This window comes from Pan troglodytes, chromosome 19, assembly GCF_028858775.2.
Source record: "Pan troglodytes isolate AG18354 chromosome 19, NHGRI_mPanTro3-v2.0_pri, whole genome shotgun sequence".
Lineage (NCBI taxonomy): Eukaryota > Metazoa > Chordata > Mammalia > Primates > Hominidae > Pan > Pan troglodytes.
This window is the reverse complement of record NC_072417.2, coordinates 70,981,885-70,994,835: the sequence shown is the minus strand read 5'-3', so window position 1 is coordinate 70,994,835 and position 12,951 is coordinate 70,981,885. Positions and strand designations below refer to the sequence as shown.

At 56.4% G+C, this 12,951-nt stretch overlaps 1 protein-coding gene across 4 annotated transcripts in view; it reads left to right on the top strand.

Moving 5' to 3' along the window:
• CUEDC1 (CUE domain containing 1) overlaps positions 1–11,870 on the top strand; it is a 93,920-nt gene extending 82,050 nt beyond the window's left edge. For 2 of the 4 annotated variants that reach the window (XM_009432900.4, XM_054671470.2), the window contains exons 5-11: positions 622–814; positions 2,108–2,191; positions 4,290–4,361; positions 5,240–5,333; positions 6,068–6,126; positions 6,938–7,008; positions 10,181–11,870. In XM_009432900.4, coding sequence (XP_009431175.1) covers positions 622–814; positions 2,108–2,191; positions 4,290–4,361; positions 5,240–5,333; positions 6,068–6,126; positions 6,938–7,005 — 570 coding nt within the window. In that variant the 3' untranslated portion in view covers positions 7,006–7,008; positions 10,181–11,870. Of the gene's footprint in view, positions 1–621; positions 815–2,107; positions 2,192–4,289; positions 4,362–5,239; positions 5,334–6,067; positions 6,146–6,937; positions 7,009–10,180 lie in introns of all 4 variants that reach the window. The other 2 variants (XR_001711012.4, XM_009432903.5) reach the window with 2 other exon arrangements.
• The last annotated feature ends 1,081 nt before the right edge of the window (positions 11,871–12,951 follow it).

The following is a 12,951-nucleotide window of genomic DNA, read 5'->3' as shown; positions in this document are numbered from 1 at the left end:
ATTTCTGTTGCCCCGGGTTCGTAGGGCAGGAATGCTGAACTGAAAGCCTCACTTCCTGCCTGGGCCTGGAGGTTTCCTGTTCTATCCAGGGAAGGTGACAGCCTAAGGAGGCTGTCTGCTGCAGCAGTCACCTCAGGCTGGAGAGAGGCGGGCATGGGGTGGCCAATGGTGGAGGGCCAGAGCACCCCCCTTCCTCCCTTGGGAAAGGGCCAGAGGCTGCTTCTTGCTAGATGTTGGCATGCCCCAAGGTGCCCCACAGCGGGGCAGGTCCACCCTGAGGCTGCTGGTGCAGGGAGAGGGTTGAGTTTGGGAATTGACGTATAGGCTGTTCCACAGTTTGCAGATTTCTTTTCAGGACTGTTCAGGTTGTAGATGAAGGTATGAGGTGGTCCGTGGCGTGGGGGAAAAATAGTTTTTAGGCTACTGCTGTGTCCCCTGCAGCAATGGCTCTGACCTGTCCGTTGGATTTTGGCTCACAACCAGGTTCCATTAGGAGGTGTGAGCCTCAGGTGAGGGCTGGAGGATGTTGGACAGGGCGTGTGTGCAACCAGAGGGATGTGGACGTTTGTGCAACATGTACCCTTGTGTGTACACATTCAACATGCTCGCTTCCCTCCTCAGGGTAACGCTGGGGGCCCCAAGCCTGGGAGTGGAGAGGGAGGTCCATCTGCCATGGCTGAGCCAGGGCCCCGAGACCAGGAGAGCCGCTGGAAGCAGTACCTGGAGGACGAGAGGATCGCGCTTTTCCTGCAGAACGAGGAGTTCATGAAGGAGCTGCAACGGAACCGCGACTTCCTCCTCGCTCTGGAGAGAGGTGGGCAGCGCCTGCAGCCACTTCTCCCTGGCTGAAGAAGGGAGGTGATGCTGGCTTTAGCCTTGGGGCTCAGGAAAACACTGAGCTGGGGGCTGAGGGGGCCAGGTGCTTTCTGTCCTACTGAGGCATGACTCCCACCAAGTTATCCCATGGGAGCCTCAGAATTCTGCCTATGGGGACCTGGGTCACTAGCCCACCCCTTTCTCCCTCGGGACTCAGAGGAAGAAGGATATGCACTCTTAGGCCTTCTTCCCATTGCACACCTGCTCTGTGCCAGGCACTGGCCTTAGCACAAGGCAGCAGGGAGAAGAGCACTGCCCCTCCTCACAGAGCCCCAGCCCCAAGGCAGGCGTGATGTGTCTGGAGCTCCGGAAACAGAACGACTGGGTTCATGAAGGCCAGGGCAGGGGAGGCTCTTGAGTGGAAGACTTTAGAGCAGGGGCTCTGGAACTTTGCAGGTATTTGGGTTGTCTCTGGGTTGGAGACCCTGCTCCCCAGCCTGGCTGCCTTTCCCCTGCAGGGTGGCAGTGTGTTTGGGGTAGAGGAGACGAGAGGGCTGTGGAGCTCTGTCCCTGTGATGGCCACAGCGTGAGAGCTTGTGTGTGTAACTGATGGTGTGTTGGTGGGGGAGGAGCAAGTTGTGGAGGGAGAAGGCTGGGCTGAGGCCCAAGGTTAGCCCCAGCTCTGCAGCAAAGGTGCTGGAAGCCTCAAGGCTTTTCCATTTATTTTTTATTTTTTGAGACATAGTCTCACTCTTGTCACCCAGGCTGAAGTGCAGTGGCTCAATCTCGGCTCACTGCAACCACTGCCTCCCAGGTTCAAGTGTTTCTCCTGCCTCAGTCTTTCAAGTAGCTGGGATTATAGGCGCACACCACCGCACCTGGCTGATTTTTGTATTTTTAGTAGAGATGGGGTTTCACCATGTTGGCCAGGCTGGTCTCGAACTCCTGACCTCAGGTGATCTGCCTGCCTTAGCCTTCCAGTGTGCTGGAATTACAGGCATGAGCCACCATCCCTGGCCATGCCTTTCTTTTTAAATGAGGGGGTTTGGACTCTACAGTCTCTCTGAGTCCTTTTAATTCTGACATTTGAGATGGCTGTCAGGCAGTAGTTTCTTTTACTGCTGGTTCTTTGAGAGCTGGTAGATGTGTGCACTCATATTTTGGGTGCCCGTGTGTACTCATGTGTGATTCTGGAGACTTAGCCTCTAGCAAACTACTGTGTCCCAGCCCAGCCTGCCCCTGGGAGCCCAGGAGCTAACCTCCCTGACCTGTGAATGTGGTCCTTTTCCAGATCGATTGAAATACGAATCCCAGAAATCTAAATCCAGCAGCGTGGCTGTCGGAAACGACTTTGGCTTTCCCTCTCCTGTCCCAGGTAACTTTGCCTTCTGGGGAAGAAAACCTAGAGGCATGGCGGGGAGCTCACACCCAACTTTGCTTTGCATATTTGGAGTTTGAGAGGAGGGTGAGAAAACAGATTGTGGGAGGGGGGCTGGGCCTCCTCAGCAGGCTGGCTGGGCTGCTTCTGCCCCCACCTCCATATCCACTCCATTTAGCAGCTCTGGGGTCTTTCCAATCCAGCCACTGCTGGGCTTCAGAGCCCACAGTTGTGATCAAGTAACATAGGCTGGCTGAACTCTCAACCTATGCCTCGAGTGTAGGCTAGTCAGCGACACATGGCCAGGTGCGGTGGCTCACGCCTGTAATCCCAACACTTTGAGAGGCCGAGGAGAGTGGATTGCTTCAGCCCAAGAGTTCAAGACCAGCCTGGGCAACAAAATGAGACCCCCCTATCTCTACCAAAAAAGTACTAAAAATTAGCTGGGCATATTGGCATGTGCTTCTAGTCCCAGCTACTCAGGAGGCTGAGGTGGGAGGATCACTTGAGCCCAGGAGGTTGAGGCTGCAGTGAGCTGTGATTATGCCACTGCACTCCAGCTTGAGTGACAGAGTGAGACCCTGTCTCCAAAAAAAAAAAAAAAAAAAGAAGAAAAGGACCCCAAAATGCCCCGTGGTGGGGCTCAGAGACTAATAAGTCTTGGTCTGTGTCCTGGGGAAGCTTATGGTCTTGTAAGGAGAAATGCCCAGAAAACAGGTAGAACAAACTAGCAAAGCTGAGGACTTATTGATTTTAGCAAATGCATGGGAAAAAAGGAGGGCAGGATTAATCTGGGGAGTTTACTCATTCATTCATGACATAGCTGGAGAATATCTGCCATCTGTTGGGCCTTGCCCTAGGTGTTGGAGGAAGAGGAATTTCTAGCTTTGTGTACAAGGTGGTGGGAAGTAAGAATTGCCTGTAAAGAGGGCCAGGCCTTTCTGCTCAGAAGCTCTAATGGCTGAAGGAGGGTTGGATGGGGGTGAGGGGGCAGCAGTGCTCCTGGGATGCGCAGACTACTGGGTTGAGCCACAGCTGGGAACGATGACCTGGTGCCTGTGTGCGAACAGTGGCCCCTCATCAGTCAGTGCCCCCTGCCCCACATGTACACAAGCTGCCCACCTCGGAGAAGGGCTCTTGCCTGGAATAGACCTTGCATCATGCAGTGGAGTTGGGGGTGGAGGAGCAGAGGGATGGGGAGCTGAGCTGATCCCAGCTTGAAGGGAGAAAATCCTGTGGAACTGACTCATAAGCAGCAGGCTGGGAGCTTAGGGCTCAGCAGATGTGCAGCTGGGAGTTTTAAGCAGGAGCCTCTTGTCCTTGATCCTGAATTAACTAGAGATACCGGGGCTGCTGAGATGGATCAGAATGACTCAAAGGGGACTTAGCAGGCAAGGTGACTGGGGATTAACCAAGTTGCAGGACAGAGAGCAGGGGCTTCAGAAAGGCAGCAAAAAACCCAAGTGGATGCTGAGCGAGCCCGGGAGACTCTGGGTGGCCGGTGGGGTTCTGACTCCAGGACTAGTCCCATTCTATTCCTACTCATTGTCTAATAGCCAGAAACCCTGTGGCTGGGAGGGAGCAATGGATGGGCTTACCTGGCAGGAAGGACAAGGGACTTGCTACAGGTGAATGCCGGCTCTGAGCCAGCACCTCATTTGACTGTCACATGAATGTCGGGGTGCAGGAGGCCCCTGGTGTGCTGGTGAATGTTTCACAGCCAACTCTGAGTGCAGCGGGAGCCTGATATGTAGTGCTTGGTGACCTCCATGGTGGAAATACTCCCAAGCTACCAAGGTGATGTCATGAAACATGGAGTTGGTCAGAGGCGTGGACAGTTGGGAGCACACACGAGCTGGCTGTCCGCACACACAGTAGACCACTGAACCCTCCCCATTTTTACAGAGGAGGAAACAAAGTCCACAAGGGGAAAGAGGAGCTCCTGGAACTCCACATCCTCCTTGCTTTAAACTCCCTTCTGGCCAGGGAAGAAGCCTGCTCTTTCTTTGCATTTGTCCTCAGATGGGTGGGTAGGGCTGGGACAGCGGCCATGGCTGGCCACGGTGGCCGGCCTTCAGCAGGTGTCTCCTTCCAGGAACTGGCGACGCCAACCCCGCTGTGTCTGAAGATGCCTTATTCAGGGACAAGCTGAAACACATGGGAAAGTGTGAGTCCCACTCAGGCCCCGCTTCCCTCCCCAGCTTTTCTGAGACAGGCCCTGTGGCCTCCCAGGAGTGAGGGAGCCGCTCAGCGTGTGTAATGCAGCTGACTCTTGGTGAACCAGTGACATTTTCATTGCAGGCTGGCTCCCTCAGCCTTCCTGCCTCACTTCCCTCTACAGCTGAGTCTAGATACAAATTAAGTTTTAAATCCTCTTGAGCCAGATGTCTGCAGAAAAATAACGTGCCACACATGCCCTCACCGCAATCCTCATGTTCACGTTCTCTGTGGCTTGAGGAGGCTTGGCCGGAGCTGACTGCACAGAGAGGCCCTTGCTAAGCCTCTGTGGGGGTGGGGGACCTCTTTCCACAAAGTCCTACCAGCCTTGAATGCCCCCTTCCCTCCCCCTCACCTCCCCGCCACACAGACCCACAGTCATGTGTGAATGAGGCTGCGATCCTTTCAGGCTCCATTTCAGGGAAAATCTCGGATTAGTCATGGAAATCCCAGAACCAACTTTGGAGGTGGCTAGGGGAGGGGCGGGAAGGCGGTGGCGGCGGGAAAGCTAGCCAAGATGCGTTGCAGTGTGTTGCAGCTGGGGAGGGAATACTTGGATCTTGAGCCGCCTGCGGTCCCTGGGCCTGGCTCAGGGTGTCCTGTGCTGCCCCTGCAGGCTGACCCAGGATGTAGCCTCTTGCTCCTGGGGTGGCGTCCTCAGGGGTCTGCGATTCCTGTCACCTCTCCCTCCTCAGCTCCCACGCTTGCCTGCCCCCTGCTCCCACTCCGGGGGGCCTTGGTCCTCCCCTGGCCTTTCCCACACCTGGGAGGAGGCCATCTGGTGTGCTGGCTGCTAAGAGAATGACTCACAGGTCTCTCTGCCCCCAGCCACCCGGAGGAAACTGTTTGAACTTGCCCGAGCCTTCTCAGAGAAGACCAAAATGAGGAAGTCAAAGAGGAAACACTTGTTGAAGCATCAGTCGTATCCTTTCCAGCCTGGCACTGGTGGGGGTGGTGGAAGCCAAGGGCCACGGAGCAAGACCCCTGTTGGACTCCCTGCAGCTGTGCCCTCCCCTGGGAGTGGAACCGGGCTCTGTGGCCTTCCCTTCCTCCTCCCCTCTCCTCCATGAGCTTGGCCACCAGTCCACTGCCCGTCTCTCGTTGCCAACCAGGGACCAGGCCTAGGGAGCAGGGCAGCAGCTCCTATCTCCCTTCTGTAGGCCCAGAAGTTGTCCTATTAACTTTTTTTTTGGTCTGAGGTTATGTACTTCTTGGGAGAAAAAGTGGTTCTTCCATCAATATCAAACCTTCCCTTCATTTCTCTAGTTGAACTGGTGCACGAGTCCTCCTCACTCCAAGCATGTTGGCGCTCCCTTCCTCGAGTAGAAATACGGCTTTCCACCTTTTTATCAGAACTCCTATTCATGCTTCTCAAACAGGGCCTAGGATAGCAGAGGCTCAGCAGCCAGAGGGAAACAGGGAGGAAGCTGTTTCTCCATCCCCAGAGATGTAAGCTGGGCGAGAGTGTCAGGGCCTGGCCATACCACTGACCTCAGGAAAATGAGCCTGGGGGACAGTACTAAGGGTGTGGGGGGTCAGGTGGGTGTGTCAGGTACCTCCAGAGCTTTGAGGGGTGGGGCAGAGAGTCAGTGGGACTGGGAGGACTAGGGCAGTGTCCCCTCATCCCTGGGACGGTTTTCCTGAATGGCCTGGCAGGCTGGGGGCTGCCGCGTCAACAGCCAACCTCCTGGATGATGTGGAGGGCCACGCGTGTGGTGAGGCTGGAGGGGAGTCGTAAGCTCCAACTTCTCTATGATCGGTGATCTCCCAGCGGAGTTCCTGGGTGTTTCATGGGAGCACCCGCCCTGTCCCCTGGAGGAACACACTGAGGGTTGGTGGGCAGGTGACCCAAAGAAATGGATCCCCCTGACTTGGTCGACATTGCCTCCCCCTTCCTGCAACCCCTGAAAGGGGGCCCTAGCCCTACTTCCACCTAGATGTGTACCTGTAGCATGAAGTGCCAGGTACTGTTTCTGGGGAATATTCTTTTGGGTGTGAGGTGGCAGACAGGCCTGCCCCCATGGGGGACCCTCGGCCTGAGAACCAAGCACTGGGCAGCTTCAGTCTGTGGGCCCAGAGGCTTCTCAACTTTCACCCAGTCCCTTCCAAAGGCCACGTGGGTCAGAAGACTCTGCCTCAGACCCTCCTGGGCCCGCAGCTGAACCCTGATCCTCATGCCGCATTCGAGGGTCAGGAGGCATCCAGAAACAAGGACTGGAAGGGCCTCAGAGGTCATCTAGATAGTCCAGCTTTTCCATCCCATTTTATAGATGAGGAAATTGAGGCCCAAAGACGAGGGGAGAACTTGTCCAAGGTCTCAGAGCTCAGTGGTGGACCCTGGCCAGCACCTGAGTGTCCTGCTGCCTCTCTCCCTGGACCCATGCATCGTCTACCTGGGGGGATCTGCATGGGCCCCAAATGAAGGGGGCAGAGAGAGTCGGGTCAGCTCTCTTGCCCAGTCTGGGGGCCGTGCCTGAGCGAGGCCCTGCAGGGTAGAGGATGAGGCAGCTTCCCTCTCCTTTTCAGATGAAGACTTCCGGGGCAGGCGTCAGGAGGCACCCAAGGTGGAGGAAGGCCTGCGAGAAGGACAGTAAGAGGTAAGGCCTGGAGCCATAGCAACCCAGGGACTGCCCAAGGCCAGGGCCCCCCACACTATGCACCCCACGTGTCCTCCCAGGTGTCCAGAGGCGCTGGGCTCAGGCAACTGGGTAGCACAGGCCCCACGCGTCTTCCCTCATAGTTGCGGCAGGGACACGGGCGTGGGAACTAGTTCATTGCATGTCTTTTTTGGTTATTTATTCATTTGACAAAAGATGAGCACACCTGCCTATGACAGATGCTGAGAACAGGAAAACAAAATCAGCTTTGACCTTGAAGAGTTTACAGTCCAGTTGAGAAGACAGTCCAGGACACACATAGCACACTGAGAGGACGATTTAAGAAAAACTGGCTGGGCATGGTATCCCATGCCTGTAATCCCAGCACTTTGGGAGGCCAAGGTGGGTGGATCAGCTGAGGTCAGGAGTTCGAGACCAGCCTGGCCAACATGGTGAAACCCTGTCTCTGCTAAAAATATAAAAGTTAGCCTGGCGTGGTGGCAAGCGCCTGTAATCCCAGCTACTTGGGAGGCTGAGGCAGGAGAATCACTTGAATCTGGGAGGCGGAGGTGGCAGTGAGCTGAGATCGCGCCATTGCACACCAGCCTGGGCAACAAGAGTGAAACTTCATCTCAAAAAAAAAAAGAAAAAAAAAGAAAAGAAAAACTGAGGTGGTCTCAACCCGGCTGTGCACACACACAACTCTCTCCAGCCCCCTGCTTGGGTTGGGTGGGCTGGGATCTGCCACACCAGGATGAGGAAACCCTCCTGAGGCAGCGGTTTCTGGCTGAAGCCCCAGGGCTCCAAGCCATTTCTCCTCCTCGCTTCCTGTGCACCCTCTTGGGGAGAAAAAGAAAATACCAAGGACTCCTCCAGGAGTTGGCCAAGACAGCTGTCCCTTTTCCAGCCCCCGTTTACCATGGGAGAGGGGAAGCTGCCCGGCCTTCCCCAGCCACTTGTCTGGTCCCAGTGGGCAGCATCTACAAGGCTTTCTTGAGTTGATGGTGTGGCAGGTATGGCCCTGTGTCAGACCATGGAGAAATACTCACTTGCCTCAGGATAGTCACAATGGAGGGAAACCGAGAACAAGTAAATACAAGTGCCCTCTCCTCTCTGCCTGGGCAGCTGGCCCCCACACCCACTCCACCTGACTCCCTACCACATCTCCCACCAGGCACTGCAGTCCCTTCTATTCCCCTCAGGCTTTCCTCAAACACAGAGCCACAGCCCACTTCCCACTGTCCTGGAATGCCCAGATAGAGCCTGCCAGGGAATCGCCTCCACTGTCACCCCACGCTGCTACTATCTCCACACCCTTCTCCTTCCTACTGGTCCCCAGGGAGAACGGGTCCTGTCCAAACCACCCCTACATCAGAAACTTGCTCATCATTCATTCATTCATTCATTCATTTATTTTGAGACAGAGTCTCGCTCTGTTGCCCAGGCTGGAGTGCAGTGGCACAATCTTGGCTCATTGCAACCTTCACCTCTCAGGTTCAAGCGATTCTCCTGCCTCAGCCTCCCAAGTAGCTGGGATTATAGGCACCCACTATCTTGCCTGGCTAATTTGTTTTTGTATTTTTAGTAGAGATGGATTTTTGCCATGTGGCCAGGCTGGTTTCGAACATCTGACCCCAGGTGACCTGCCCGCCTGGACCTCCCAAAGTGCTAGGATTACAGGTGTGAGCCACTGTACCTGCACCTCATCATTTATTTCTGTCCTAGGACTTCCAGCTTGTCCCCTTCCAGCTCCTTCTGCAAGTTGACATCCTCCTCCTCCTCCCCTTAAACACCAAGGGTCCTTGAGTCTTCCCTGCCGTCCTCCTTCATCCACTGCAGGCTGACAGCCCCTCCCATCACTCGGATTGACTCGGAGGTCACCCAGCAGCTCAGGGCCTTAGCGTCTTCCGCATTCTTATGGTGCTCTAACACACGCACTCCCCTGATCTCTCCTGAAGCTGCCCTCCCTTGGCTCCTGTGATCCCAGGAAGCCTGGTTCTCCTTCCTCTCTCCTGGCTCCTGTTGCTCCTCCCACTCCCTAAATACTGGCTCTCCTTGTTGCTCTGCCCTTGACCCTCTTCGAAGTCTTCTCACTGCCCACTCTGGCAGTGCCTCCGCCCTCTTTTATAGCACCAGCAACACTTCTGCGCATCTGGCTCCTACATCTGAATCTCCATCGCAGTTAGGCTTCCAGAGCTGCTTCGTGTCCCCAGCTGCACCCAAGATTTTCTTTTCAGCCTTGGATAGCAACTCAGTCTCTCCTCCTGACTGCCCCCTTTCATTCTCTTTTCTATTCCTTCCATTACCACCCTGATAGATGCTCATCACCTAGGTCACAGCCCTGTTCTCTTCACTGCCCCTACCTACTCTGATTATCCCACCACCAAAACACCACTTTAGTTCCATTCTTCCTGTGCTCTTTGAATGAATCTTTTTTTTCTTTTTCTTTTCTTTTTTTTTTGAGATGGAGTCTCGCTCTGTTGCCCAGGCTGGAGTGCAGTGGTGCAATCTCCGCTCACTGCAACCTCCCCTTCTCAAGTTCAAGCCATTCTCCTGCCTCAGCCTCCCGAGTAGCTGGGATTACAGGCACGTGCCACCCCGCCCGGCTAATTTTTGTATTTTTAGTAGAGACGGGGTTTCACCATGCTGGTTAGGCTGGTCTTAAACCCCTGACCTCGGCCCGCCTCAGCCTCCCAAAGTGCTGAGATTACAGGCGTGAGCCACTGCGCCTGGCCTGAATGAGTCTTCTGAGTAAAGTCTTAGGAACTCTTCAGCCTGGTGTCTGAGTCCTACCAAGTTCTGCCCCCAGTTTACTTTTCTCCACCTACAGGTCTCTGTGGCCTAGCTCCCCTGAGCTATGACGTATTAGAATGGGCCAGGTACCCTCCCACGTTGAAGCCCTCCCCTACAGCTGCTTCACCCCAGGATTCCATTCCTCCACTCCATCTCCTGCTGTCAGAGTCCCTGCAGCTGGGCAAGCTGGAATGGTTCTAGGAATTTGGGGGGATGACCCAGGCAGAGTTCTACGGTTGACCTCGAGTCCCTGGAGAAAGGAGAGGGCTTACGTCTTTAGTAACTTCTCCCAAAACTGTCTCTCCAGGAACCAGTGACCAGGAAAGACCATTGGGCTCCTTTGAAAAAGATTCCTCCCATCCCTTTTTTCCCCTACCAGATGCCAGCAGCTCTTCCTTGCCAGAGATGATCTGACCCGGTGGGGGCAGCTGGAAAGCAACACTGGCCCCCAGCTGAAGGGCCCAGCTGCAGCCAGACAGATGGTGCTTGAGAACCGAGGCCCAGTGATCCTCCAGCCACAGTCCAGCCCAACCACTGCCACTTTCCATGGGACTTAGAACTTCGGAGTTGCTGCCTTGCAATTGGAGGAAGGACCTGGGGCCCCTATAGGCAGCAGCCAATTACAGCCCCTTTTGTAGCCAGGCGTTCCTATGGTCAAAGAGTGGAAATGCAGGAACCAACCTCCCTTTAAAAAAAAAAAAAATCCAGAAAGCAGATAAAAGTTGGAATATGGAAAAGGGCAAGATGACCCCACCAGAGGCTCTTTGGCCTGAAGGTGGAGTCTCTGCCTCCCTCCGTTCTCTATCTCTCCTGTCACAGACTCTGCCTGACCCCCCTTCCTCAGCTCCCTTCTGGTCCCCCTTCCTCAGCTCCCTCCGGGCACTTGTGCCCCTCCCTTCGATGGCCTCCTGTATCTCAGCCTTCCCCCCGGGGCTGCTGGCCCAGCACACGAGCCCTGCACCCAGCCTGGGTGGGAGGTCCCTGGCCAGTCCCCCAGGAACTCTGAGGAGCTATGGGCTACTGCACAGCATCTGCCAACTGCCCTGCCCCGTCTGGCCTCATCAGGCTGCTGCTGTTAGGGATGGGCTCACTCCCAGCAGTTCCCCATCACCCAGCGGGGATGGGGAGGGTGGCCACCCTGGAGCTGGAGGACTCTGGGGAGGCAGGGTCTTTAATTTGGCAGCAGACAAAAGCCAGTTCTGGAGTCACACCACAGTAGGGGCTCACAGGGGCTCTGACTCCCCAGCTGGACTGGAAGCCCTGCTGTCCGAGGGTGGGCAGCGGTGGGTCCTGGAGTGACCCCTTTGAGCAGGTACATGGCTAAAGAGCAAGGCGGAAAGGCCGCCAGCCTGGGTGGGAGCGCCTAGGGCAGAAGGGCTTGCTGGGTGCCCTGAGAAGGGCGGGTGATCTGAGGAGGAGAACTCTGATTCTAGGAACGCTTACACGGCACTGACCACTGCCACGGGGAGGGAGGCTGCCCAGCCCGTGGCCCCGCCCTGGACATGGGAGGGCGCAGACCTTCCGGAGAGCCGGGAAGCCTGGGCAGGCACGAGGCTTCGGCGCGGCTTTGGGAGGTTGGGAGTGGCATCCGATCCTTGGCCGGGCCCTGGTGGCCTCCGTGGCCCCAAGATCACAAGGGCGTAGCGAAGGCGAGCCGGCGATCGCACCTCGTCCCGCCCACCCTGCCCGGACTCGCAACGCCGAGCTGGGGGAGGGCCGGGACGCGCAGCCGCCGCCGAGCGTGACCAAGTTTGGAAACGCGCGCGGGGCCAGGACGCTGGCTCGGGGGGCCCTGCCGAGGAGCGGCCGCCCCCTCCGCTGCTCCCCGCGCCAGGCCTGGGGCCCTGGAGGCGAGGGGGGGGGTCTCCGAGGAGTGCCTCGGTCCCCCAGCTCGAGTTCCCGACGGGTCTCTGAGCCTTCCCCGCGCCAGGACTCGGCGCACTGTGGGGGAAGCCCCAGCCCCACGTCTGTTGAGTGTTGCTTTGTATTTTTTTTCCTCCTATGTGTGGGTTTTTTCTTGGAGCTGTTTCATAGGAATTCCTGTAATAAAGAGTTGGTGTTCGCTTGGTGCTCTGATGTGGCCAGCGGCGTGGGCTGGACCCTCCTGCTCCCTCCTCCCTCCCGGCCTGGGGCAGGGTTTGTCCCCAGGAGCCCCGCGTCGCATCCCTAGGGTACCCCTGCCTTGCCTGGCCCATTCACCCGCGGCGCTGTCCGACTGCACTCTCGAGGTGACACCTGCGGCACCGCTGCACCGCAGCCTTGCGGACCTGCCGGCTGTGTCTAGCGCTGTCACCTTCCTGTTTGGCCCAGGACTGTAAACCGCTTGCTGTATCAGGCAAGGGAAACACCATGGGGAAAGCCAGTCTGTTGAGAAAGCTCCAGACGGCCACCTCCCTAAATAAACAGCTTCTGGATTAAAGGCAGACTGGAGGTTGCAGGGAAGTGCAATTTCAGACTTCAAAGGGAACTCAGAGATCGCCCCAGTTGATACATCTCTCCTTCCTCCTCCTCCTCCAGTTCAGCAGGACTACCGCGCCCTCCGCCACAGGGACAGGGCCCTCGCTGCCAGAAGAGGAAGCTGGTGCCGTTTCCAGACAGGGCAGTTCTCAAGGTCGAAGTTTTTCCTTGTGTTGAGCCAACGACCTCCTAGGGGTTCCAACCACACATCTTACTCCTGGGCTCTGGGTCACTGTTGCCAAGGCTGCCTCTCTTGCCCCTGATGCCATGTTTCAGCTCAGTGACCTCACCCTCTCTCTTCCCTGACAACTCCTGTGCCTCCTGCACTCCTGCAGGGGCCTCCCCACCCATCAGGGTCTGGCCCCACTCCCAGTCAGACCCAGGGGGGCTTGTAAAGTGGCACACCTGGGACAGGGTGACGCTCCACATGAGCTGTCCTGAGCAAACCAGGATTATTCTCCAGCCCTGGTTCTCTGCGTGGAATTCATTGCCTGGGAAGCTGTTCCAAATGCCAATTCTCAGTCCCATCCGAGACCTACTGAGTCAGAAGATCTGGGGGTGCAGCCCAGCAACCTGTGATTCTGATGCACACCACAGTTTGGGAACCATGGTACCAGGCCAGTACCTAGCACTGGCTGCACAGAATTACTTGAGTAGCTTTAAAAAAAATCCTGGCCAAGACCAGGCTCAGTG